This window comes from Coniophora puteana (assembly GCF_000271625.1).
Source record: "Coniophora puteana RWD-64-598 SS2 unplaced genomic scaffold CONPUscaffold_10, whole genome shotgun sequence".
NCBI lineage: Eukaryota > Fungi > Basidiomycota > Agaricomycetes > Boletales > Coniophoraceae > Coniophora > Coniophora puteana.
In genome coordinates, this window is record NW_006913062.1 from 1,447,125 (window position 1) to 1,471,570 (window position 24,446).

General features: G+C 51.7%; 9 protein-coding genes across 9 annotated transcripts; 3 read left to right on the forward strand and 6 right to left on the reverse strand.

Moving 5' to 3' along the window:
- Positions 1-243: 243 nt before the first annotated feature.
- On the reverse strand, positions 244-2,046 carry CONPUDRAFT_156551 (uncharacterized protein; the record flags this gene model as incomplete). Its single annotated transcript, XM_007773396.1, has 2 exons — positions 244-1,758; positions 1,855-2,046. 2 exons carry the CDS (start codon positions 2,044-2,046, stop codon positions 244-246), a joined length of 1,707 nt encoding a protein of 568 aa, XP_007771586.1.
- Positions 2,047-6,238: 4,192 nt separating this feature from the next.
- On the forward strand, positions 6,239-8,214 carry CONPUDRAFT_145749 (uncharacterized protein; the record flags this gene model as incomplete). Its single annotated transcript, XM_007773397.1, has 10 exons — positions 6,239-6,464; positions 6,514-6,538; positions 6,602-6,690; positions 6,748-6,828; positions 6,893-6,933; positions 7,000-7,020; positions 7,043-7,329; positions 7,391-7,582; positions 7,636-7,727; positions 7,790-8,214. Exons 6-10 carry the CDS (start codon positions 7,008-7,010, stop codon positions 8,211-8,213), a joined length of 1,008 nt encoding a protein of 335 aa, XP_007771587.1. The 5' UTR covers positions 6,239-6,464; positions 6,514-6,538; positions 6,602-6,690; positions 6,748-6,828; positions 6,893-6,933; positions 7,000-7,007.
- A 208-nt stretch (positions 8,215-8,422) lies between these two features.
- On the reverse strand, positions 8,423-10,251 carry CONPUDRAFT_167561 (uncharacterized protein; the record flags this gene model as incomplete). The annotated part of the gene is made up of 3 exons (XM_007773398.1): positions 10,016-10,251; positions 9,927-9,953; positions 8,423-9,862 (listed from the first exon to the last, which is right to left on the reverse strand). The coding sequence occupies exons 1-3, from the start codon at positions 10,031-10,033 to the stop codon at positions 8,423-8,425; spliced, it is 1,485 nt and encodes a 494-aa protein (XP_007771588.1). The 5' UTR covers positions 10,034-10,251.
- Positions 10,252-10,353: 102 nt separating this feature from the next.
- CONPUDRAFT_156553 (Formyltransferase) lies at positions 10,354-11,884 on the forward strand (the record flags this gene model as incomplete). The annotated part of the gene is made up of 7 exons (XM_007773399.1): positions 10,354-10,389; positions 10,453-10,579; positions 10,638-10,712; positions 10,769-10,851; positions 10,904-11,224; positions 11,280-11,381; positions 11,435-11,884. 7 exons carry the CDS (start codon positions 10,354-10,356, stop codon positions 11,882-11,884), a joined length of 1,194 nt encoding a protein of 397 aa, XP_007771589.1.
- A 316-nt stretch (positions 11,885-12,200) lies between these two features.
- CONPUDRAFT_60635 (MFS general substrate transporter) lies at positions 12,201-14,344 on the reverse strand (the record flags this gene model as incomplete). The annotated part of the gene is made up of 12 exons (XM_007772923.1): positions 12,201-12,227; positions 12,290-12,382; positions 12,449-12,512; positions 12,570-12,693; positions 12,756-12,998; positions 13,091-13,184; positions 13,274-13,305; positions 13,359-13,664; positions 13,718-13,811; positions 13,869-13,970; positions 14,032-14,150; positions 14,206-14,344. The coding sequence occupies 12 exons, from the start codon at positions 14,342-14,344 to the stop codon at positions 12,201-12,203; spliced, it is 1,437 nt and encodes a 478-aa protein (XP_007771113.1).
- A 2,478-nt stretch (positions 14,345-16,822) lies between these two features.
- CONPUDRAFT_156555 (uncharacterized protein) lies at positions 16,823-18,106 on the forward strand (the record flags this gene model as incomplete). The annotated part of the gene is made up of 3 exons (XM_007773400.1): positions 16,823-17,113; positions 17,203-17,701; positions 17,778-18,106. 3 exons carry the CDS (start codon positions 16,823-16,825, stop codon positions 18,104-18,106), a joined length of 1,119 nt encoding a protein of 372 aa, XP_007771590.1.
- Positions 18,107-18,150: 44 nt separating this feature from the next.
- CONPUDRAFT_145753 (uncharacterized protein) lies at positions 18,151-20,485 on the reverse strand (the record flags this gene model as incomplete). The annotated part of the gene is made up of 5 exons (XM_007773401.1): positions 18,151-19,410; positions 19,470-19,804; positions 19,872-20,141; positions 20,189-20,290; positions 20,353-20,485. 5 exons carry the CDS (start codon positions 20,483-20,485, stop codon positions 18,199-18,201), a joined length of 2,052 nt encoding a protein of 683 aa, XP_007771591.1. The 3' UTR covers positions 18,151-18,198.
- Positions 20,486-21,227: 742 nt separating this feature from the next.
- CONPUDRAFT_145754 (uncharacterized protein) lies at positions 21,228-23,172 on the reverse strand. Its single transcript, XM_007773402.1, has 2 exons — positions 23,130-23,172; positions 21,228-23,072 (listed from the first exon to the last, which is right to left on the reverse strand). Exon 2 carries the CDS (start codon positions 23,045-23,047, stop codon positions 21,389-21,391), a length of 1,659 nt encoding a protein of 552 aa, XP_007771592.1. The 5' UTR covers positions 23,048-23,072; positions 23,130-23,172; the 3' UTR covers positions 21,228-21,388.
- A 255-nt stretch (positions 23,173-23,427) lies between these two features.
- CONPUDRAFT_60940 (heme oxygenase-like protein) lies at positions 23,428-24,267 on the reverse strand (the record flags this gene model as incomplete). The annotated part of the gene is made up of 2 exons (XM_007772944.1): positions 23,428-23,709; positions 23,806-24,267. 2 exons carry the CDS (start codon positions 24,265-24,267, stop codon positions 23,428-23,430), a joined length of 744 nt encoding a protein of 247 aa, XP_007771134.1.
- Between the last annotated feature and the right edge of the window lie 179 nt (positions 24,268-24,446).

A 24,446-nucleotide genomic window follows, 5' to 3' on the forward strand; every position in this document is an offset into this window, starting at 1 on the left:
TATGGGCGATACATGGCCGTCTGCTCTGCCCTGACGATGGATCCGTCGTTGTGGAGCAGGAGCCTCGACATCCGCATATGGAATGCAGGACCCGATCGCTTGGGTATGTGGCTGTGCACTGGCACTGGCTGTCACCCCACGATCCGTCGGGACGTGCTGATAATGACAAGGTAATGAGCTCATTGCCTTACTTGAACTACAGGAAACAGCGAGCAATCTTTCAGCAAATATTGCAGGGTTTGTTTACCATGGCCCTATGTGAGCAAACTCCCTAACAGTCCCCGCAAACACCTCCCTCATCTCTTCCACCAGATCCTCATGAGGCGGCCACACATCCTCGTCCCCAAACACCTCCGGATCCTCCTTCTCAATCTCGCGCAGCTCCCGCATGCACCTGTTCATCGCCATCTGATAATTCCTCGCCAGCCCCTTCTCGCCGCTCCCATCGTGCCACGTCGCAGCTGGGTCGAATGCCACCTCCGCGTGTCTATGCCCGACGCGCAGCCGCCTGCCCTCGAAGATCTGTGCGAGTACGATAACGAGCACAACCGGGTCCCCGACGCGCGATGCGCCCATATGCACTTGAAACGCGCGGTCGTTCCGCGCCCCGCCTGCTGGCACTTCATCAGGAACCTCGATGAGCGCCGACGCGTCGATGGGCATCGCGATGTGTTCCAGGTCGGGGCAGTTCCACACGAGCGAGTAAAGAGACTCGATCGTCGTTAGAAGCGCGCCCGAGCCCCATCCTCGGTGCTCGTTTATGCTGAAGTGTCGGAGGTGTGGCCATGCACATGAGAGCTCCTCGATGTCATCATCCGTCAGAATGACTCGGAGGGGCACTGTGATGTCCAATGTACAGAGGGATGTGAATGACATGAGCGGTTTGAGTGTGGCGAGCGTCAGCGGTGGACTGGCGGGATCGTCGTGGTTGAGCAGGGGTGCAAGGTGCAGGAAGTCGTCCGCCGCAGAGCCGATACGTGCCTTATCGAGGGTGATACCAGAGACATCGGGGTTGTTGAGCGTGGTTAGATGCGCGAAGAAAGACTCGAGCTCAGAGAGAGATGGCGCGGTGTGATACTGAACCTTAAGTCCATCCGGGAGACGTCCGAGCTGCGAAAGAAAAGCATTCACATCCTCCATATTCCTCGTCTCAAAATCCAAGGAATGAAGCTCCGCAAATTCGTATTTGACTGGCTTCCCAGCAATCAAGTTGCCCGAAATCGGCGGCGGCGAATCCAGCATCAAAACCTCCAACCTCGCCAGCTTTCCGAGTGCCACCATCCCCTCCACTCCAGTCGGAGCCGGACACTGCAGCACCTCCAGTTGATCCAGCCTCCCCACAGCCTCCTCGACGGCCAACAGCATGCCCACCGGCACGTCGGCCGTCTGATCTCCCCACGTAATCGTTAGGTTTTTGAGTGCAGGACACGCCTCCGGCAGGCTCATGATCACTTTCTTCGTCTGCGAGCCGCTCTTCGACTCGCCGGGTCGGAGCGATCGCATCTCGACGGTCTCGAGGGTGGGCACAAGCAGGAAGCGGTAGTCCGGGATACGGTGTTTTCCGGTGCGATAACCGTCGATGCGGAGCCGTCTGAGTCGCGGAAAGGCGTGCGCCCCGAGATGCGGCGGTGGATCATAGAGCAGGTCGAGGATGAAGGATGGGGTGGGGTCCCATTCGGAGAGGATGATCTCGCGCATACGGCGGGTGTATGCGTACAGGTATGACCATTCGGCCGATGTTAGGGGTTTGACGTCAATCTATGCGTGGAAGCCGTTGTGAGGGAGGAGGTCAAGACATGTGGATTTGGGGTAGAGAACTACACGGCTTACGACTTTGCCCTCCCCGTCACGTACCAACACCCTCTCCGGTATAACATTAAGAAGGCGAGGGAGGTGCCACGCCTGCTCCCAGAGGACATCGAGCGCGGGCTCCTGGAAGGCCTTGCAAGTGCGCGCGAGGATCGCGAGATCGCGGTACTCAATTATGTTCTTGACGCAACGGAGAACCACGTTCAGGACTTCAGAGATGAGAAGAGCCTGGTGCATTTTTGTCGAGGTGGAGGGATGTAAGAAGATGGCGAGCAGTAAGGAGCAGATGCCGTGGACTCAAGGAGAGTAGAAGATATTGTTAGGGTGCATAATTTAGCAACCCCGTAACCACAGAAGTGACTAGTTCTCGGGTCTGATAATGAGATATTTCTCGAACAGGCTTAGCGTCGCCATCACAAAAAGTAGTCAAACATGATAAGGTATGGTACGGGCTATAGAAATTCCGTACCTATGATAGCCATGATAAGCAACGATGTATGTTCACGGTATGAGGATCTTCATGATACATATCTATCATCACCTCTTACCAGAATAATGATATGATAGGCCATGATAGAAATCGTACGGTGGGCATATGGTCTGATAGGGCGCTATGGCTCACCCTGAAAATTCTCAGACCATGATAGCCGCCAGTAAACAAGTACATGACGCCATAGGATGTACCCAGAAAGTAGCCGGAGCCATATCAGCGCACCATCTCACTGTCAGAGTAGTGCGAGTCCAATGTTTTGCACGATCTCATTCAAGAATAAGCTGCTCAACTACTAACATTATTGATATTTGTGTGTTGAATTGAAACACAGGAACACAGTTATCCACACCCACGTATTGGTCCAGAGGTGGTTGATCAATCGATCAAATCTGTATGAAGGATAGAACTGCCGCAGCTCCTCAGATGGACCAGGTTCCCGAGCACTAGTTTGAGTATATTCAGGTTGAAGGCATGTAATGAATAGAACACGCATATGGTGAGTGTATCATTACATAGAGATATAGAGTATAATTCATAGCTTCTTAGGTGTGGTCAAGGATTGAAGCCGAGAGAAAGAGGAAGTACATGTTCAAACGCTAGCATGGGACGGATATGAGCAGCTACTCCATGATGGTACCAAGATCCTGACATTAACATTAGGTTTACTTGGTGGGGCGCAATCCCGCGGGCTGCGTGCATACATGCTACAACCCTCCTCACTTGGACTTTCCGCCGCAGCTGACAATAGTCAGGCTTTTTGCATTGGCCGGGCGATGCGAATCGGTGCGAGGATGCATGACGTTGGCGAAAATTCAAAAAGAATAGCGACATGGCTTCTGCGGAGTCGGACCGCGGGCCCCGAGGGTAGGTTATTTTAGGGAGCTGCCGCCACAGAAGGAAGCTCGCTCTAAATATAACGTTGAGATAATCAAAGATAACGCGCCACCGCTGATCATGTCGGCCCTAAACTCTTGCGACAAGATAAGATAAGATAAGGGCTTGTTTGTTGAGCGCCTCGTCCTCTTCCTCATCTGCCTCTCTTGCTTCCCCCCTCCGTCAATTTTAGTCGCCACACTTGCCTACACCATCTCGAATGCTAAGAAAAGGAAAGGAGGCCTCTCTCTACTTTGCCTAGGCTATGGGAAGTCATATCCATAGGTATTGTGTTGTTTCTTAGCATATATGCGCCCGCCCCCTTTGTGAGTTCCAAAATCGAGTGATCGCATGGATGATGATTGGGTTTTATTCGCGCGAGTACTTGCACATATTTCCTATCTTGCGTCTGCGTAGCTAATTGAGCTTCTTTCAAGCGTTAACCTTGGGACAAGGTGTGTAAACAATTTGTCTTCGTTCCAGTGAAAGCCCGCCCACCATTTCTCATATTCTTTGTCATGCCCCGATCCCTCGTCCAGTCACACAGCAGATGACCAGTCTCTGCTGGAACGCCGTGAGATATCTTCTCTAACGCAGCCTCGGGAACGCCTGTTAGCATGTGCCTCTTGTGCATCTTCGGCACTTGTGCTCGGTGCAACTGCGAGCGCACTCATGAGCACACTAGGCGCTATAGGGTGAGATGGGAGCCTCAACCGTAGCGACTATCTTGGTGAGAAGGATCTTGAGCTCTTGGTTGTGAACGATCTGCCGGGACGCTTGCACGAGTCACCTGCAGCAATGCATACATTTGCCTACTCTCCTTTTGTTTGATCAAAATTCCTTGATCATTCGCGAAGTGATTCTATTTCTGGTTATCACCATTGAGCCCTCCGTCTTTACCCTTGTCATGCATAGTATACACAACAGTCATGTACATAATCTTACTTAAATAATTGAAGTCAGAATTTAGCTGTAACATCGATGTGAAGAGGCGTTATAATACTCTATCATCTCCACAGCCCTTTATCTATGCTATAATGTAGACCACATAATATATAGCATAGCCTTCGCTATCATATGCTATCATATACTTACTATTTCTATAGATATGTCATGATGCCGGGGCCTTATGATAGAAAAAAGGGTTCCATGATAGAAAAACAGGTTAGCTACCATGCACGCTGAGGTACCCGCGGTATGATACACATGATGAGGTCCATATACGATGATAGGCTTATGTACGGGGCTACAGGTTTTGACTACTTTTTGTGATGGCATTGAGGTGGTCGATGACCGAGTACTCGCTCGTGATAGCGAGAAACCACCACCACGAGCAGACCGCGATTTTATCATGAAGGAAAGGTACGACCTGGAAGCCTATTTCGTTGCATCTCACATAAAAACTTTACCTAGGAATAGGAGCCTTTCGCATTACTTTTACGACAGCGGAAAACTCTAATTAACCGTGATCGGAGGCGACCTTCCACAATCGGTTGTCTTTCTTGCGCTAAAAGGTGTGGCCCTAGGGAGAAAGTCAAACCTTTCCTTGAAATTTCTCTCGAGATCAGGTCAAGTAAAACAGCTTTCAGTTCGCCCTTTTTCACTCATTTTTTCTCTTGGTAAAATCACGCTTTGCTTGCAGTGATGGCGAGGATGTTCACGGGTTCCGTGACACGCCCAGAGGTCCGAACTTCGAGCAGAGGTCCAGTACTGTCCCGGCAGTGGACGATGGCGTTCTAAGTCTGTGTGCTCCTGGAGAAGACGACGACGAGACGCCTCGTATAGCTGGAATGAGTCACTACGAACATGCGCGAACACGCTATGTGCCGACTACGCTAGCCATGCCGGCCCTAAAGTATGCATCGTGGCTTCCGAGTCCTCGAGGCATCGGTCCGACCGTCGTCATGAGCGAAATGTTACAGTGGTAATATGCAACACGCTTCCTTCCTCTTCCTTCCCTCATCGATCATCCCACATAGTCAAATTTCTCGCAAATTTCTCGGGTCAGACGCGTTGCTACTATGATTCAGGAAATTCTCTCCTTCCTGAAGCGATACCTCTTTAAATACTCCACAGCTCTGGGCGGGTGCATCCGCAAGCTACTAGCACTAACTTTCTTCTTGTCCCGCATCAAAGGCACACCGCGAACGCCGCCAAGCAATGCACCAGCATCGGTTTCGGGGAGTCAGGTCAGCGTAGCTGCTATGACACTTCCTGGTCCATCCCAGGTTGAAAGGTAGGCTTTGATCTCCATCTGACGAGCGAAACGTATTCGGAAGCGGATTATCTTTGTCTCATGGCTTCCACAGCTGTCAATCGCCGTGGTCATCGAGCCCGCGCTCCCAGGAAGGAAGCAACTCGAGTGGCCGGGGACGGCTATATGGTGGAAATAGCTCTGATCAGTCCTTCCCGCTTCACACAGGACACGTCGTAGTCAACAGAGAGCCAGATCTCGCTGTACCCGGTAATGGAAGTTGTCATCACGACCTTCCTGTTGATCCCATGTTACCTACCGATCTTCTGCGTTACGATCGAAACAACAGCCTTAGGTATGATCTCTCACTATAGCATCATGGCCATTAACATGTATCTAAACGAAACTAGTTATGAAGACGCACCCAACATTCTGCCGTCTCGCTGGAGACGGTATCTTCGACCGTCCTTCCGGTAATTCTATGTTCGTCAATGCCGCTTTGCTGGGACTTATTTATTCATCGTAAGTCCGAACTCGGACAACACAATCCCAAGAGCGACAGCATTTTTTCCTGACCACGAATCAGCGTATCAAAGCCAACCAGAGTATGTACATGAATATCGATGCAGATATGCTTAGCTAATTTATTGCAAGGAATCCTGTCCCAAATGGTTGGCAGATGGTTCATCATCCCGAAGGTGCAATATTTTATCACCATCAAAAAATGGTAAGAGGGAGACGTTATTATTGGGATCCCTGCTAACATACAGAGACATAACTTTCAGAGGGTTTTTACAGACGTTAACATATGCGATGAACTCATCCAAGAAGACGTAGAATGGTATGCGGAATATCTCTTCGAGCAACTCAAGGAGGGCCTCGGTGTTAGCAACCATTTGGATAGACACCAAAAGGACGTTTTAGAGCGATGCTCCGTGCTCGTGATTGAGCCCCAGGTGAAAAGTATACGAGATGAAGTCGGGATCGTCATTCGATACTACTTCGTCAATCACGAAGGACAAAGCATTTTCTGGTTACACGAGGTTGACTTTACGCTGTTTAACCTCGAGGGCGTCTCAAAGATGTCCCACAAGAGTTGGTGCATTATCTATATCGTCTCAAAGCTAGCTAAAATACATCCCAGAATTTGGTATAGCTGCGCATTACTGGTATGTATTGCGGCCGTGCTCAGTGGCTGAGTCCAAACAGGTCTAAAAGGCTATGTTTCATAGGAAACATTGCATGATATATCCAGTAGGTTGCACGGTTAACGACGAACTCTTGGATGGTATCAAGAACATCATACTTTACGCTAAGTGCAGTGAGTTTTATATCATTTTTGGTCGAATTCCGCCATTGAACGATGAAAATAAACGAGATTATACCTCGGCAAACACTGCGGGACACCTCATCAGCATCGGCGAAGTAGACACGTATTTGTCTGTCGTCGCTAACCTTCAAGGTACGGCATGTTTCGCCCAGCCTTCAAATTCGCTTTGACTCTGACGTTACATCGTTCCGTTAGCTACGACTACAAGGGGAACCCATGCCGCATGCGCAGTTGGTGAGCACGCCGTTGACCATATCTTAGGGGCTATTCTCAGCTCCAACAATTGACTTGGAATTTAAGGTCGTATCATGCATAATATCAGTAAGTTTCGAGTTGCCTGTAGCAAGTGAACTAAATGATGTTAAGTTACCAGCATACAACCAGTTTATGAACTTTCATGGACAAAGCAATGCACGGCTCCACGATGAAGATGTCTACTGGTGGATTTCAGGCTGGAACTATTATCCGTCGTTGTGGATAACGTTCTTGTCGTGGTTTCTTTTCCGTGCGCCAAAGGCATACGTCACCACCCTCCACGACATCTATTTGGATAAAATAGCCGACGGGTACTATACGTGGAACGAGTTCATTGCGCATCTGAATAGGCAACTTCAGGAATTCAACCTTCTTGTAAGTAGCGATATACCCTCCCAAACATTCGGTGAAATTGACGTACTGGCTCTTTTTGAAGGCTACGGTATTATTAAATGCTAATGTCGGATTTCTTTCAATTCAAAGCGTGGACAAGGGCAATAACGGTCAAAAGTCGTTTACACAAATCGCGAGCTACTGGTCGTTATCAGCAAGCGTTGGATGTATCTTGCTCGGTACATTTCTTGTCCGTTTCCATCAAGGCGAGGGTCATAAGGATGCCGTGGCAGTGGTGAGCTATCTCGGCAAGCTACTCCATAGGCGCTGAACATCCGTTGTTTTCAGGCCACATTCTTGAAGAGAATTCATTCTCGTAAACGCGGTTTGGAACAGTTAGCCATAGTTTATAGTCTGCCTTATGCTCTCTTGATGTGGAGGTAAGCACCTGTGTTGATGCGACGGAACATGTCTGATGTATGTCAACGCTAACGCTGCCCAGCCTCCTCTTCTTTTCCGTTGCTTTTATCACCGAGGCATACCGAGCGGGGGACCGATCCGACATAATCTCTTTGGGAGTAATCGTTGGGCTCACGTTTTACCTCGTTTTCTATGGAACATTCTCGATTCTCTACGGCTCACACAATACGAGGGTCATGGGCCTCAGATTGCCGCAAGTTCGCCTGAAACTTGCTCCTTCTACCTGGGCTAGCAAGCTTTCTTCTTTGAGTTCTCCCTTCCGCTCTACGTGGTCGAAACTCTTTGCTAAAGCAAAAGTGGCACAAAGAGCGTCTGAGATGGCTCCCACTGGGTCAACCACAAGCGACATCCAACTAGACGATCTGGAAGCGCCATCTCAGTCCCAACCCGAAGCTTTTACCATTGAAGAAGTGTCATGGGGTATCGCTGTCGTGTCTCGAAATTAACTTACGTATCAGGTAGTCTAACGTAGAGTGACTCCTCGAACTTGTAGCGTAGATGCAAACCTATCACTCATCAGCCTGTCGGCGTGGTAGAACTATATTTTAGTAATAGTGGTACTCAGCTGGCTTTATCCTTTGTCGGACCATGCCATTTCACCGACGTATATTACCTCCTGAGGCTATTTTACGTGCTCCTAATGTCGCATTCGCCTTCATATGCCCGACGTCTGAGCCTCATTATTAAGAAGGCGTTCCACTTCGTCCCACCGGTCACCCGCCACTCTCCTCTGCTTCACCATACTATCGACGTTAGATTTCCCTTTCCAAGGGGACCAATTACCCATTATCCGAGTGACATTGGGAAGGACCGAGCGAAGGCGCCTCGCTACAACCTCGGGATCTCCGCACGGAGAGTTTCCCACAGGCAGATACTGGATGTGTCGGTTGGGCGACAAAACTTCATCTGGCACCTCATCCAAATTCTGCTCCGCGTCAAATGAGATCCCGAGCCCGCGCAGACAAGGGCAGCTCTCGATGAGGGCGTATAGCCCACGAAATGTAACACGGGGTCGGACGAGCCACCCAATGGCGAAGCGATGTGGAATCCTGTGCCAGGACTGCTCGACCCAGGAGCCAAGTGGGTCTTCGGTCAAGTTGACGCCGCCATTGAGCGACAGCTCTTCAAGAAGTGGGAAGGCATGTGCTAGTTCAATGATGTCGGAATCGTTTAGGGTGATCTCGATGGGAACGTTGATATAGAGTAAGCGGAGTCGGGAGAAGCTGAGGAGTGGCCGTAGCCGTGCAATGGTCAGGGTCTCCTCGAGAGGGCAGCTGGGTGCGTCGCGCGCAGGGAGATTGAAGCATGCTTTGGAGGAGTGAATATCGAATCTCTCGAGCTCGCGCCGGGAGGGATGTGTCGAAAGTGGCCCGAAGAGCTGTTCGATGGTCGACGACTGGTCTGGGAAATGGCAGACAACGAGTAGCTCTACAGGAGAGAGCTGCATTTTGGTAATAAATGCGATAGGATGGAAGACGTTATCACACGAAATGCGGCAGTACGTCAATGATGGGAAAGGTGTGCCAGACACACGCGACCGTACGTCACCCAAAGATTCTTTTCTCCCTAAGACAATATCCAACCGGGCGAGCGATTGCATTTGAGCAAGATGGACCAAGGCGTCGTCGGTCACCCTATCGCAGATAAGATTGGTCAAGTGTGTCCACTGGCAGAGTACCTGAGAAAAGTAATAGATACTCTTCGACGCTGGGATATTATCTACCAGCTCGTAGTCTACGAGTTTCACGTCTCTGACGTTGGGGCACGAAAGTGGCGCTAGAGCAAGAACCACCAGGTCGTCATGGACTTCATGTTCAGAAACCGCGATGTGGAGTCGTTCAACAGTCGGCGAGAGGAATAAGCGGAGAAATCCAAACGTTCTAGAGAACGAATTAAACCCGGCCCAGCAAAGAACTTTAATGTTTGGGAGGAGAGGGACCATATCGGGCGGTGTTTGTTCCAAGTCGTAGAACCAAGTATCGTCGCAGTCTCCGAATGGACCAAATGTGCGCACTCGTCTGGCGTACGTCTTGAAGAGGTCCCAATCGGCGCGGACAAGGAGCCTGACAGCCTCCTGCGACGTTGCTTGCACGTTCTGGTGCGAAAATACAGGCGCCATTATTTCCTTTAAGGAATGCGGAAAAACTGGTGAGACTCACATTTACGTCTACATTTCCGGAGCGCAACTAAGGACAAGACAAGCACAGTCAGTCCATCACCCCTACTTCATGGCATAGACAGAACACACCCATGGACGAAAGCTCATAGAATCCTTTGGAATGAGTTGTCGTAAGGCTCTTACCGAAGTCAAATGCTCCCAGAGCGCATCCAAAGCAGGTTCTTGAAATGTGCGACACGTCCGAGCCAACCTCGCTAAAGTCCCACGACGCGTGATGGAAGGATGCTCCCAAGTCCCTTGGAGCTCTTCATCCTGAATATTGCTGAAGATGATGTGCAGCACTTCAATTATTGCCAATGTTCGGTGCATTTGAAGACGATGGTTGTGGTAACAGAATGTTGATGGTTCGGCAAAGACTTAGAACGTACCACGCGTTGGGACTCCGACGCGTCTCTGGTTTCCCCAACATGCTTTGGTCCCGAATCCGATGCCTTCATGCACCAGTAAGTCGTTGCAAACGCAGAAGTGCCAGGCTCGCTCACCTTCAAACGTTTCAACCCACGAAGTATCGCTTTTTGCCAAGATGTAACTCGACGTTTGCTCCCGCTCATAACACCCGACCGTTTGACATCGTCTTCTTCGGCCGCGACGAGTTCTCGTGCACAGTCTTGTCACAGCTTCATGCTGCCCTGGGTAACCCTACTGCTTAGTATTCTTGAACAGAATGATTGACAACTCGTCATCCACGTAGATGTATGGGAAAACATCTCAATCGTGACGAACCCGGACTCGAACACAGGGAGGAGAGGCTCTATCGTGTCGGTATGTGAGTATCTCCCTTGACCTCTGCTACGACTTGCTTAAACGGTCTGCCTTATGCAGCACCCTTGAAACTCCTCGCTGAATCGCTGTCACGTCCTGTGCACACCATCCCGCACTCCAAGCCCGAATTCAGAACGTGGCAGGTACGACCGTTGTCCCTGTCACTCTCCGTCCACTGGCCTAACGCACATTCAGCTTCCACCACCCTTCTCCACATACCAAATACTTCCTTCTCCCAATGCCTCCAGCTCATCTACACCCCCGACATCACCCGCACCGCATCACCTTCTCATTACGGCCTCCTTCGGACGCATCCTCCCCGCTCCCCTCTTACGTGCCTTCGCACCCGGCCGCGCACTGAACGTACATCCGTCGCTTCTCCCGCTATACCGGGGCGCCTCGCCCATCCAGTACACGCTCATGAACGGCGACACGCGCGGAGGCGTATCAATTATCGATATGATGGAACGCAAGAAGGGGATTGACGCAGGCGGAATCTGGGCGCAGGAGGAGATGGTATGTCGGACACCTTCCTTCGCTAGCTATGGTCAAATATTAACCGTGCTCAAAGGACGTGAATCCAGAGTCGACATTCCCAACTCTGCGCGACGACCTCGCTGAACGGGGCGGAAAGCTGCTCGTCAACGTTCTCAGGGGCATGCTGGCTGGAACCGTACGTCTCTCCTCTACTCACCCCTCTCGTTCCCAACCTCAAATTCATCGTAGGCCAAATCCACCCCACAAGACCCAGAACTCTCCGCCTCCTCCCCACGCGCACCAAGCATAACAGCACAAGACGCGCTCGTCGACTTCTCCCTCATGTCGCGCGATCAGATCATCCGCCTCGACCGCGCCATATCGCACCAGAAGCCGCTGACGGTGTACACGCCCTCTGGCCTCTCGCTGCAGCTCTCGGAGCTTCGCGGACACGACTCCGACAGGTATGATACGCTACAGACCCTGTCTTCGCCTGGTGTCGCCGCATACGACCCGCACTCGCGCAGCGTGCTCGTGCGCTGCGCGGACGGCGCCATTCTGGCCATTGGCACGCTCAAGGAGCAGAACCGCCGTGCGGTCACAGCCAAAGTGTGGTGGAACGGCGTGCGAGGACGGGAGGTAGACTTTGTCGACGGTGGGGTGATGCTGAGTCCAGCCCCACCTTCGAATACTCGGTGAACGACATAGTCCTTGCGAGATGACCCCTACATCTCGTCGTCGTGTGGAGGAAACAAACACGATCTCGGAATTGGATGCTGCTACTACATCATACACAGCGTCATAATACTATTATAGCGTTACAAATGGGCTCGACGACCCTACAACATTTAGCATTACTGTTAATAACGATATGGCCGTTATGTCATCGCAAAGCAATCGTACTCAAACACAATTACGGGCTGGGAAAATGTCCTACCAGCCACGGGGCATGGTATAAAGCAGGGACAGTTCACATTTTCGGGCGAGGCGCAAAAAAGGGCACCGTGGTTCGCATTCAAGGAATGTACCGGAACATGGGCGCCTGGAAAATGCAGCCATCAGGATCTCCGTCGTCAGCAATACAGGGAAGCATAGCAAACATACCTTGTCGGCAAGCTCGGCGGTGTCGACCGGGTCGTCGGGGTTTGGCACACCGTACTTCCTGTTCCGGCGGTTGTTCTCCATCCTGAAGGAGAGCTATTCGAGGATAAGCGAGTCAGTAAGATTTATTTAGGTCATGCATTCATGAAAACAAGAACGCACGTAAAGGACAATGGAGAGGATCATCGCGAGGCCCTCAAGCCCGCAGCAGACAGCGTTTCCGAGACTGGTTTTTTGGTGTACGTCAGGAACACGTATTTTTGCATAAAGAAGGTGAACGTACATGTATCGTGGCGCATCGGTAGTCGGGTAGATATGCGAGCCAAGGATACTCCCGCCCTGGCCAATAGCCATGAACATGGGAATGCCCGCCGCCTTCTTCGTCTCTGAGCCTAGATTGTGCGCGACTAGATAACAGCTCATCAGTCCATCTTGCTCTTTATCTGAAGAGACAGAGCAAAGAACGTACACCACGCGATGATAATCCCAATAGAGGTATACGTCCCCGTGGTGATGCAGAACACCGCAAAGTACCGCACGTGGTCGTTCAGCGACACGACGAGAAGCAAGTATCCCAGCGCGCCGAGCCCACACGAACCCGCGACGGTGAGCCCGCGCGACTGGAGTCTGTCGGTGAACCACGAGATGCCGGTGAGGAAGACGGCGGCGACGGCATACGGAGGTACCGTGAGCAGCTGCGCACGGGCGTTGGCTAGTGAATGATGATCATGCAACAAATGTTGAGATCAGCGGGCTGATGAAGGCGCAAAACGCGATTGGCCATGGTGAAAGACGTGTACGTACTGTAGCCAAATGACGCAATGATGGTCGGCAAAAAGCCGCCAAGAGAGCCAAGAGCGCAGTTGACGCCAAAGTAAATGATACCGCAAGTGTAGATCTGTCAGTGGGGGGAAGGGGAATGTCAGCATCTTGACCCGAGGTCCGAGGAAATTCTGAAATGTGGCTAAAACATGTGATGGTACGCACCCTCCAGTCTTTCAAAGCCTTGATGATGTGGCCTACAGAATGTTCAGCGATGAGAAAAGGTAATACTACTTGAGACGAAGCTCACCCTTGTTGATGACAGCACCAGTATCAGCACGAGTACCACGGTTCATACGTTCGAGGGCGATGACGCGCTCGCGCTCGTTGAAGAAATTTGTCGCCTCAGGACGGTTGGGGAGGGCGAAGGCTGCGAGGAGGCCGAGGAGAACGGCCGGGATACCCTCGATGATGAAGAGCAAACGCCAGTTTTCAATGGGCACTTCAGCTTGTTGGACGCCATAGGCGATCAGACCGCCGAAGGCACCTGCCACGGCGGCGAAGCCAAACCAGTATGCGAGACGAAGACCCATCTCATTGCGGGTGTAGAAGAAGGCTGGAAGAAATGTTGAGCGCATATAACCATCCTGTGACTTCGGGGGTGCTTACAGTAGTACAGGGGTATTGAGGGTCCGAAGGCTGCCTCGAAAACACCTAGGCCCACACGGACGGTTATAAGGCCACCGAAGTTGAACGCAGTTGACTAAAGGTACATTCTGATTTAGTATATCTTAACATATAGCGGGGAAACAAAACATACTGCGAGTGTCGAGCAGATGCCCCAACCGGCTGCCGCCACCGCCATCCAATAGCTTGGTGGAAAGAGCTTTGAGACGACGGTGGCTGGTACTTGGAAGATAATCTACAGCGGGGACGCATATGTTGAGCAAAGACAAGCATATATCCAACTTTTTGACTCTCACATAAGAAAAGAAGAACGCTGAGTTGACCCATTCAAAGAGCAAGCCTGTTGGGTCGCCCCCGAGTACGTCTGCAGGCAGACCCTGAAGACGCGCATTTCCCAGATTTGATCTATCCAGATCTAAAACGTGTGTAAGAAAGTGATCATCGGTGGTAAGATGAAGTGTCTTGCGTACATGCGAGGAGGTAGAGAAAGCAAGTGATGGGCAAAATCCTGAGGTCGAGCTTCCTGACGAGACGCTTCTCCTCTTCTGGTTCGATCTTGAGGATGGAGTCCTTGTCCTCGGTTTGCTCGATCTGAGCCTTCTCGAGCATAGCGGGGTCCTGGGCAGCAGCCATGGCGAACGACGCAGCGGAACGAGGGGGACGCAGCGAGGGGGAGGGGGGAAAGAGGCGCTGGATCAGGAGAGTCAGACGTCAGGCCAGGATTTGGGGGACGTGCAGGGGCGGTCTTATAAGCCAGCGGGGGATATGCTAGGCGGAGCTAATAATAATTTTAGGCCTCGCGTATCAAGTTGGCGGCTGGAATTCTCACTTTTGTCAGAAGGTCATTTATGGTGCCTTACACTGACCGGCAACCCGGGCCTCACGTGTGCATGCCATTCATTCTCCCCCATTTGCCGCCGGTTAACCCCGCATTTCCAGCTCTCCGAATCCGACGGCCGAACCCTTTTCCCCACATCGCCCCAGGTCTTCGATTCACACTCACCCACATAAAGTGCGTATGCAGCTCACTTGATAATGGTCAGACCCATCTGGAAAGCAGGTTCGCTCCAGACCAATGGCCATCTGATGAGCGGAACGGGGAGCATCACCAGTAACTGCGTCTACCCCTCGCGCTTCATCTTTCTGCTCGCAAGTTCAGCCTACACGTTCTTAGAACGCGTCGATGGAAGCATCTTCGTCCCATATTGCTATCGTAGCTCGAAGACGCGAAGACGATCCTTTTTGCGCGTCCGACCAGCATCTTCGCCGAGCAGCCCAAGAATACAGCGCGGAGATCACTGCGGGAGAAACTGCCAATGTACCCGGTACCCTGCACCCCACACGCGGCATACCGGCCTCAAGCTTCAGGCGGCCGAGTGAGCTTTCGAGCCAATTTAGCACTCGTGCCTATGATTGGACACGTAGTGACATGTATGTCATTTCGTCGTGGACTTATGTCGCCGCGACGGGCTGCCGCGTTCACAGATCTGGTTCTAGCGCCGCAATCGACTGGGTAGGATGACCTGTGACGAAGTTCCGCGCCTCGGTCCTTTACGTACCCTCTAGCCGTGAGAGTCCGTGCTTTCTGCATCAATAGTGGGTGTTTTAGAGTTGCCGCCTGCAAGCATTAATTGTTGGTTTGTTGAGAAATCGCCGGCTCCGGGTCCCGAGTCGGCGGCCGCTCCGTGTTCCGCTCGAGTAGGCTGCTTCTTCGCTCAGCTCCAACATATGACGAAGTAAATGAAGCCAAATATAAAAGGTGAGGTGAAGGAAATGGCAGCGAACGCCTGTCTTTTCGCAATGATGATGTACCACGAACATTCCATGTTCCAGGCACTCGTATGACGTGACTCCGAATCGGTGAGCAACAACTTTGTGAAAACTGGAGTGGTTACACCATAGATTACTGCCGTCCTGGACGTTAGCATGAACTAGGTATAAATGGAGCGGATACAAGCATCTGCAGCGTTTGTACAAACAAACTCATGCTCGCGATGAGGGCCAACTTCACGGATTGGCACCCTGCTCGAGAAGTCGATGGCAGATATCAACTCTCATATTAAATGTCTATCATGGACCAACCCTCTAACAAACTAATATTTAGAAGGATAGAATCTGTCGTAAGATTATCCTCAGGCTGTCAAGGTTCCGGAAACGAGGATCTGCGTCATCTGCATCGTCGCGTGGAAGAACACGAAAAGGTATATCCGTTGATTTCTTCATTCCGTCTAAACATTCCGGCGTTCCCAAGCTCACTTCTTTTGCGGCTCGTTATAGTGGACATGGACGCAATCTTGTATCCGGATCATGCATAGTCTAATATAAGCACCAGACTAAACTCGTATTCTTATGTTTAGTGCAAGTGCGCTGGCACGACGTGGACATCCTTGCCTCATGACAGAACCTGAAGTCATTGGTCTTCCTGTTATGAGTACACCAGCGGAAGTGGGTCTTCACGCGCGGATTCATAATAAAGATGACCTCTTCAAACATAGTAAACATGGTTGGGTGACGGTAACACCTTCGTAATCTGCTGTCGTTTACGACGGACTTTGAGGTGTATCGCCAAGCCATATTCAACTGGAGATGAGGCTTATGAAACGGGCTATATATCCCCGCTAATAAAGAGCTTTCTTCCAACGGACCATGGCTACAAATCGAGGTTGGACCTTTCTGCACAAATATTCCATCCATCACGGAGGGTTTAAACGGCGATTCAGGAGCTCCCGAGAAAAGATGAAGGTCTACTTTCCATGTATGTTGCTACGGACATGGCGGGTCGGATAATATTCACGGCGATGTCAAAACCTTGAATATACTCAGCTTCCTGGTCAGCCTGACTCTAAAAAAACCTTCGGTCGAGAAAGTGCAGAGTACCGCCCATGCATGTCATACACCAAGTACTCAGGTCCGTCCCACAAGCGCTTCTCTTATGAATTTGCGATCTTCTCTATGTATAAGTAGGTCATTTTCAGACACGGAAGTATCGGGAAACAAAGCTCTCCGGAAGCCGAAAGATATCGTCATTTTCGTAGCGAGCATAACCGATTCCCGGAAATCTGGTGTAGACCCGCGGACTTACGACACATGCACGACCACCGAACCTTGCCGAATATCTTCGAAAACCCATTCCTATCTGTCAGAGATGTCCTCGAACTGCATACCTTCTTGCTTCGAATTCGCAGCTCGAGCTCATATCTTGCTTCGTTGACATTCGTCATATTCGATATCGCGCATCAGCCATCCTTCACAGACATCCTGCGTTTGGCCGCGTTACTTGGCGAACTATGTCCAAACGTCACCGAACTCGAGTGGTCTCATTTGCCCAACTGGAACAGCCCTCTTATGCCTCAAATTCCCAATGCTGTCTCCAGTGATGTGCGTACTCTGAGGTTCTAGAATGGTGCACATGCCCAGTGTTAGACAGCTACTCCTTTCGGAATCTATCAGCTTTGACCACCCTTAAGTTCCTATGGTTCGTCGTGCATGAACCCTTCCCAGACACGCTCTACCTCGCTTCTCCAGCGTTTCCAGCCTTGGATCATCTGTGCATATGTGCTCCCACAGGTCATCCTATGACGAACATCACCACGGTGCTGAAACAAATATCCTTCGATCTGTCCTCGATTCAGCTTATGGCGGACGTCGCCGCAAAGGGAGCCGTGCGTGGCCTGATCCAAACGCTCTCGACGCAATGCAGACCGAATAAACTCTCCAAACTCCACATTCTGGAACGCAACGAACCCGACCCTTCTGACCCCTCATATCTCTTCACTTTGGGTCACCCAACACTCTCACTCGCATTCAGATTCAGAGAGCTAAGGGAGTTGGTCCTAGTGACGTCCCGCGTGGTGGAAATAGACGATGGCATTTTATTGGAGATGGCAGCCGCATGGCCGAAACTCCACGGTCTGTCCATCAACCACCAGCACGGCTGGCGGACGCGTCCCCGCATCACCCTACGCGGTCCGCGCGATTTCCTCGAGCGCTTATCGTATCTCGAGTTGCTCGACCTTGCTCGATGCCACAATGACGCCCTCAGAGGCGGTCCACGGCGATACTGGAGTCGGAGGAACAACGGGGTCTGAGAGCATCCGCGCATCAAGTTACCCATTATTCTCGTTCCATGTTTTAGACTGGTGGATCGACGAGGAGAGTTTGGACGCGGTCGAGGCCTTCTTTTCGTTCGACAGGTTCCCTGAGCTCGAAGATGTTGACCTCGGAGATCGCCAATGGTCAGACGATGGAGAGGCAGGAATCACACTTGATACTGCTCAGGCACAGGTATGGATGCGTGTGCGGTCGAGGGTCAGTGCCGAGCGACAGGCGAGGGGTCTTCCGAGCGAGCCCCAAAGAGAGCGCTTCTGCTAGAGGTTATTTCAAGACCGTTTCGCTTTACGAGTATACGAGCCTTTGTTTGAGATCCGTAGATAGATAACCTGACAGTAATATGGGATTACAAATCAAAGCAGCGTCATAGCCTCTTCAATAGCCCATATTCCAACCCTTGCCCACCGTGAATCTCTGGCCAAAATCTTTCTCACCTCCTCCGCACTCGCCTTCTGCCCATCAGCGCCACGGCCTCGCGCTCTTCTCGCACTCAATACCGCACTGATTTCGCGCGCGAGGAGTGCAGGCGTAAGAATGACATAGATCTCCTCGTCGGCACGAGGATCCGAGAGCGCGCCTTCGTCCTCGTCATCTTCGGGCAGTCTCGATGCTGAAGCGGAGGTGGAGGCAGTGGATCCAGAGGCAGACGAGAACACAGATGTGTTGCCCGAGGTACTCTTCCACAGCGCGCTCGTCTCGCCCACCCCGTTCTCAGCACCACCGTCATCATTGCCATGGTCGTTGGACAAAGCAGAAGCTGAGGAGTTTTTGATAGCGCTGAACGACCAGGGTGCAGGCGGCGCTCGCTTCGGCGCTTCTGCATCCCAGAGGACGATAGCGCCCTCCTCGTACAGCCTGACGAGCGCCCATACGAATAGCCGCCGCTTTTTCACGCGTGGAGGGTCTTCTTTCTTCTTCTTTTCGCCCTCCTTCCCCTTGTCTACCTTCACGGATCGACCCTTCGCAGCTGATGATGATGCAGAACCTGATGCAGAAGCAGCAGCGGCAGAGAGCATATACGGGTTGGATGCCTGCTGCGAGAATTGCGAGTGGGCCGCTGCCTTCTCCTTTTCCCTGGCTTCGCGAGCGCGGCGCCGCGTCTCGGCGCGCACGACGCGTCCCGCGAGGAGGGCAAGCTCAGGCACGCGGCGCAGGTGGGAGAGCGTGAACCCGAAGGGCGTGGAGGTATCATCCTCTTCGCTGATATCAACTCCGTTCGGCGCTTGCTCTTTCTGCTTGCCCTTGCTCTTCTGCGTAGGGGTAGGTGTTGTGTTAGCCTCTCCGATGTCATGAAACCGCGATAAACGTGGTGTGTCGAGCGGGTGGGTCTTCGAAAACGGCCGCTTCTTCGTTGGCGTCGTTAGTGTGTCATGAATGCTGGTCACTTCGTCTCTATAATCTCCCCCATTGTTGTCGAACCTGTTCATTGACGTCATTGCAGCGGCAGCGGCGAGAATAGGGACATTGTCCATATAGTGTTTGAGGTAAATACGAAAGGTGTTTGATGTGAGGTCGCGTGAATGTAAGCGAGATGGGTGACGCAGCTTGATGATCTGAGGATGAGTCTGCGTGAAAAGCCGCCGTAGGTCAACTCAAGCTCGTAGACAGAGAAAGTCGAACATACAGGTGATTTGGCAGGACTCGATGGCGCGGACGACGCTTCGCTGCCGTCAACAGTGCTACTCGCGGGCGAGACTGCTCTTCTGTTCCTTCCGTTGACGGACGGCAGCGGATGATCCGCAATGTTTCGTCGTTTCCTAGGCGTCTCCGGGAGTGTCGATGGACCCGAATCATTTGAAGGTCCGGCGACATAAGATCGCACAGGCGACGCGTTGGAGGCTCTCGAGGTCGGAGGGTGCGTAGGAATGACGAATGGTACTGCCTGGGAGTACTTTGCTCGGTGAATGTCGATAACGCGCGCCCAGTGTCTAATCTCCGCGTTGGCGCTTTCACAGTGCTCTGCATGATATAAACAGCAGAAACTTAGTTATGGAGTGCGAGTCAGCGGGAAGTGGGAAAGACGCACCAAGCCTGTCCACAACAACCTCCTTCGTCTCATAGCGTGCTGCAACCCTGCCTACAACCTCCACTAGCGCCCCAACATCCGCGATCGGTTCGGGTGGCCCTGGCGGTCCTGCAACCATGCTTGACTCAACCTTGCGTTTCTTTGGTGGACTTGGGGCGTCGTCCGTGCGGCGGGAGATGGAAGCTGGAGGTCTGGTTTTGGATGGTGGTGGCGGCGGTTTGACGACAGCATGACGGAGAGTGCAGTCAATGACAGCGGTACCATCGTCGACTACACACCATGAAAAGAGAGCTATAATAGAGTTAATAGCCACGCACCAGTATATACCGTCCGCTTTTCATAGACTTGGACGCCAACGACCATCCCCGCGATATGCACGCTCCGACAGGGGGTATATCCCAGCCAGAAGAAGTCAGCGTCTAAGACGACGGTTAGCCAGCCCTGGACCCTAACATCGGATTAAACGTCACTGAATGCGTACCTTTGATACCACTCGCCGTCATCGCAAACACATCCTTCACAAAACACGGCGCTACTGCGTCCTTGTGGAATGTCCATGCGTACAGTTCTTGAGGGGTGTGTACCGAAGCTTTTGAGCCACTGGGTTGTTCCATTACTCGGTAGATGTTGTTATATAATAGATATACGATAATATGGGATGGATGGATGATGATTTGAAGATGCTCGTCAGATTCGTGGCTCTGTGTTGTTCTAGGGTGTGTGACTCGGCTGCGAAGTTCCAATGCGAGTAAGCAAGATAGTGGAGAAAAAGAAGGAAGAGAAGATGATTAAATGGTTCCTCCTGTTTAGAAGGGTTTGTTTCCGGCCATGAGACGCATGATGTGAGTCAAAGTGAGGCTGGTACTGAGATGAGCGTGTTGGAAAAGAGAGGGGAGAGCGCGACGCGGCAATATTCGTCACGTGCTCGTATGTCACCGTGTCTTTCTCACGAAATAGGGGCACGTTGGTGTCGCAAATTTAATAGTTCGATTGCAGCCATTTCCGATTTTGGTGCCTTGCAACCAGCCTGCAATTTAATTGAAGCGGGAACGCAGCGGAGGTCTCGCGGATTTTAGAGTATTTTTAGCTACTATGGTTGAAATTTTATTACGTCTAAGCTGCAAGCGGTTGCAACGCTCCTCAAAGTGGATTGCAATCGCCCGTGTCAGTTGCAATGTGCTTCTAATCATATAAAATACTATTAAATCATTCTGACTGAACAGTAATTGTAGTCGATTGCGACCGGCTGCAGCCGGAAAATGAACTTTGCGACAGGGGTGGCCGCTATAGGCCGCTAGATCATTCAGTACGGATCCTTAGTTTTGTAACTCGACTCATGCTTATTGAACACTGATAGACCTTATCACACTGTAATACTGTATTCATCGTATCGTTGCGGTAGTCTCCCGAATAGCCTACTTAAAGCCTTTTAAGTATTTAAATGGTAATTCAACTGCTATCCAAATCAAGTTGAAATTTAATGGAATAAGATTGAGATATGGAACTACGTGAAACCCTTAGTCAAAGCAATAAAAGGCGCCCCCAGGCTCATCATCCGAGAACTCCTCTTCCACTTCTTCCAGAACCACCTCGTCGACCGATCCATCTCGCTTCAACTCTTCCACCTCTGTCTGAGCGATACCCTCGCAATGGTCGAACCTCAGGAGCCGCAGACGGTGGCCGCGGTCCGCACGCATTTTGAGACCCTCGCGCATAAGTTCCACCAAGAGCACATCAAAATTCAGGCCCTCGAGTCTTAGCTCCTCTAGCGATCCGAACAGCTCTCGGCAGAACAAGGAAGCAATGGGTGTGCGGGTACCCACGAGCGAGAGGCTCGCGACATGCAGCACGCGTAGGCCGGGCACGGTGGACCACAGTGGCTCCCATTCAGAAAGCTCGTCGCCGCAGTGGAAGTGGCTAAGAGAAAGAGAGATGATAGAGTTAAGGTGCAGGGATCGAAGAACGTTTGTGGCAAGTGCAGGATGATCAGATATGTTGATGTCGATGGTTATATGGATAAAGTGGCTGTTGGTTGTGACCAGATCGGCATCCACAACGTTATCGATGTTAGAGTTCACAGAGCCTGCGATGGTGAGCCAGTCTCCTGTGCAGGAGATTGAGACGCTGCGCAAGGCTGGCAGAACATTTGACTCTGAGGCAACTGTAGATGATGTATTGTAACGCCTCTGCAACGAGGCAGCCAACCGTGGCGAAACGACATTTTCGGAAGCAAGGCCGCTCATCCGCAGGCTTATTATGGTTTCTTGATGAACACAAAGACGATCGAAAACATCCAAAGCTTGCATGGTTGTGCCACCAAGCGCGATTCTTGACAGCGAGGGGAGTGCTATTACAGCATCCGTCACATCATGATGGTGTTCCTCCTCTCGATCCAAGCCCCAAATGACGAGCGTCTGAAGGTGCGGTGTTTGCTTCAGCAATGCCAAGGTATCTGAAGTGGCGGGACAGGCGTCGTGACGTTTATCAACCTCACCAATGATCAACGTAGTCAAGTCGCGGCAAGGGAAAGATTTCCACGACTCGATCATGCAGCCTCCCAGCGCTAGGGTGCGCAAGCGCGGAGCGCCTTTAAGCAAGGCTTCGGGAATGCGCACAAGAGTGCTAGGATTGTTGCTGGTCGTGACAGTGGCCAGAGCGAGGACCTTGAGCCATGGAGCGGAATGAGGTAAAGAGTCGACAATGTCCTGGAGACTAGGTGTTTGAGAGGCTCCGTACTCGACGAGAAGCTGGCGACATTGGAAGTATCCCTTGGGAGAGCGTAAGAATTCGGCGAACCAGGGGTCGGCTACGAAGGGGGCATATCGGATGATGATGGGAGCGTCGTCCACACGGGCGAGAGACTTCTCAGCATGTCTTCTTGTTCTGGATCCAAAAAAGGGGGAGACCCAGACCCGTCCACTGCTCATCATCAACTGGCACCAGCGACGACATACGAGCATGATGCGAGTCCATTCCCAGCAAAAGCTATCGCAATGATGGGCAAACACACTCCAGCTGGGAGAGCGCTGGGTGTAGAAAGGCCAGGTGTTTGGTTCTATGTCTGGTTGGATACAACTTCCTGCACATATGAGGAAGATGTCGTATAACAAGTCGTCGGATAGGAATGCGATGGGTGGAATCGACGGATGCTGCGACGGTGTGCCATCGGAGACCATGGTTCCAGACAACTGGCAGTGACTTCTGCAGAGGATAGATTAGTATAGACGTCGTGTAGGCAGAGAGGAAGCGAATGCCTACGGTTTGTGAATGTGAGGTTGGGCAGAAACAAAGCGCGATGAAGGGTCTTTCGAAGAAGCTCTGTAGTGGATATCGTCAGTGGTCAAAAGTTGGGCTATTTATATTAAAGATTCCTCAGGGACCTATCCATAAATATATAATTCGCTCCCGAAGACTCATCCGAAAGTGACTCCCACTAACTCCTACGTGCTCAGCGAGCGCCGATGAGAACATACGTACATCTGACATTATAAATAATATCATTTGTTGCCCAGTTAAACTTTCCAGAGGCAGGATCTGTCCACAACAATTTGAATGTCTACAGACGTCCTGTCGTCTCTTCGCCCCTATTTGGCCAAAACATCTCCTCCAGCTCAACGACGCGCGCCCACAGCTCCTCAGCGCTCTTCCACGCAACCCCGTCTTTCGCCTTTCCTGCATAGCATTCATCCACCGCTGACGCAAGCGATTCGACGAACTGAACAAATCCAGGGTTCGTCCAATGCGTTGTGAGCTCAACGATCGCTTTCCCCGTCTCGTCGACATCTGTCAGCGGTTGCTGGAAGAGTGAGCGAACATAGCGCCAGGCGTCGAGGTATGCCTGCATCTCATGTCAGTAACGTTTACAATATCGATTGTGCCACACGGAGAGGCTATACGAAGACGTGGGACGGGTACGAATTGGGAGACGACTCACCTTCTCCATGGCCCATAAGAACACCAGCCCCTCCTCAAGCGTCCCCAGACTCGCGATCCTCGCCATCTCAGCTGTGTAGTCCCTCGTCGCCTTTCTCTCCCTCCACCCTTCACTGTTCAACCCATGTGCCTTCGCGGTCCCCTCAAAGAACCGCACCTCGTCCATGACGCCCTGCAGCGCCTGTGAGAGCATCTCCAGTGTTCTCCTGTTCTTCTCCTCATCTTTTCCGCTCGACTCGAATGGGATCTTGGTGATAAGCCCGCCGATGAAGCGGGGATACGCGTGTGCGGCGTAGATCCGGTCCTGCGAGAGCCAGAAGGCGAGTCTGTCTGCGTTCAGCGTGAGCTTGCCAGCGCTCTCGAGAAACTCGTGCTCCGTAGCAACTGCGTAGGGCCGCGGCGTGGAAAGGCTTAGCAGGTGGTGCGTTAGAGGCGGTGTGTCTTCTACTGCTGTCGATGCCATGTTTTGCTATGAAGGGGAGTTGGAAGAAAGCAGCGTGAGTTCTCGAAGGCAATATCAGCCGGTCTGAACCCTGCTTAGACGTGATCATACGCTTAGCTCGCGCTTCAGAGTTTCATGGGCGCAGATGGATGCTTGCTATTCATGTTTCCAATGTCGTGATATGCTACGTATACAAGCTT

What these genes read in the sequence shown, in the direction of transcription:
- CONPUDRAFT_145754 (XM_007773402.1), bottom strand. Translation starts at nt 23,047, where the DNA reads ATGGTCTCCGATGGCACACCGTCGCAGCATCCGTCGATTCCACCCATC.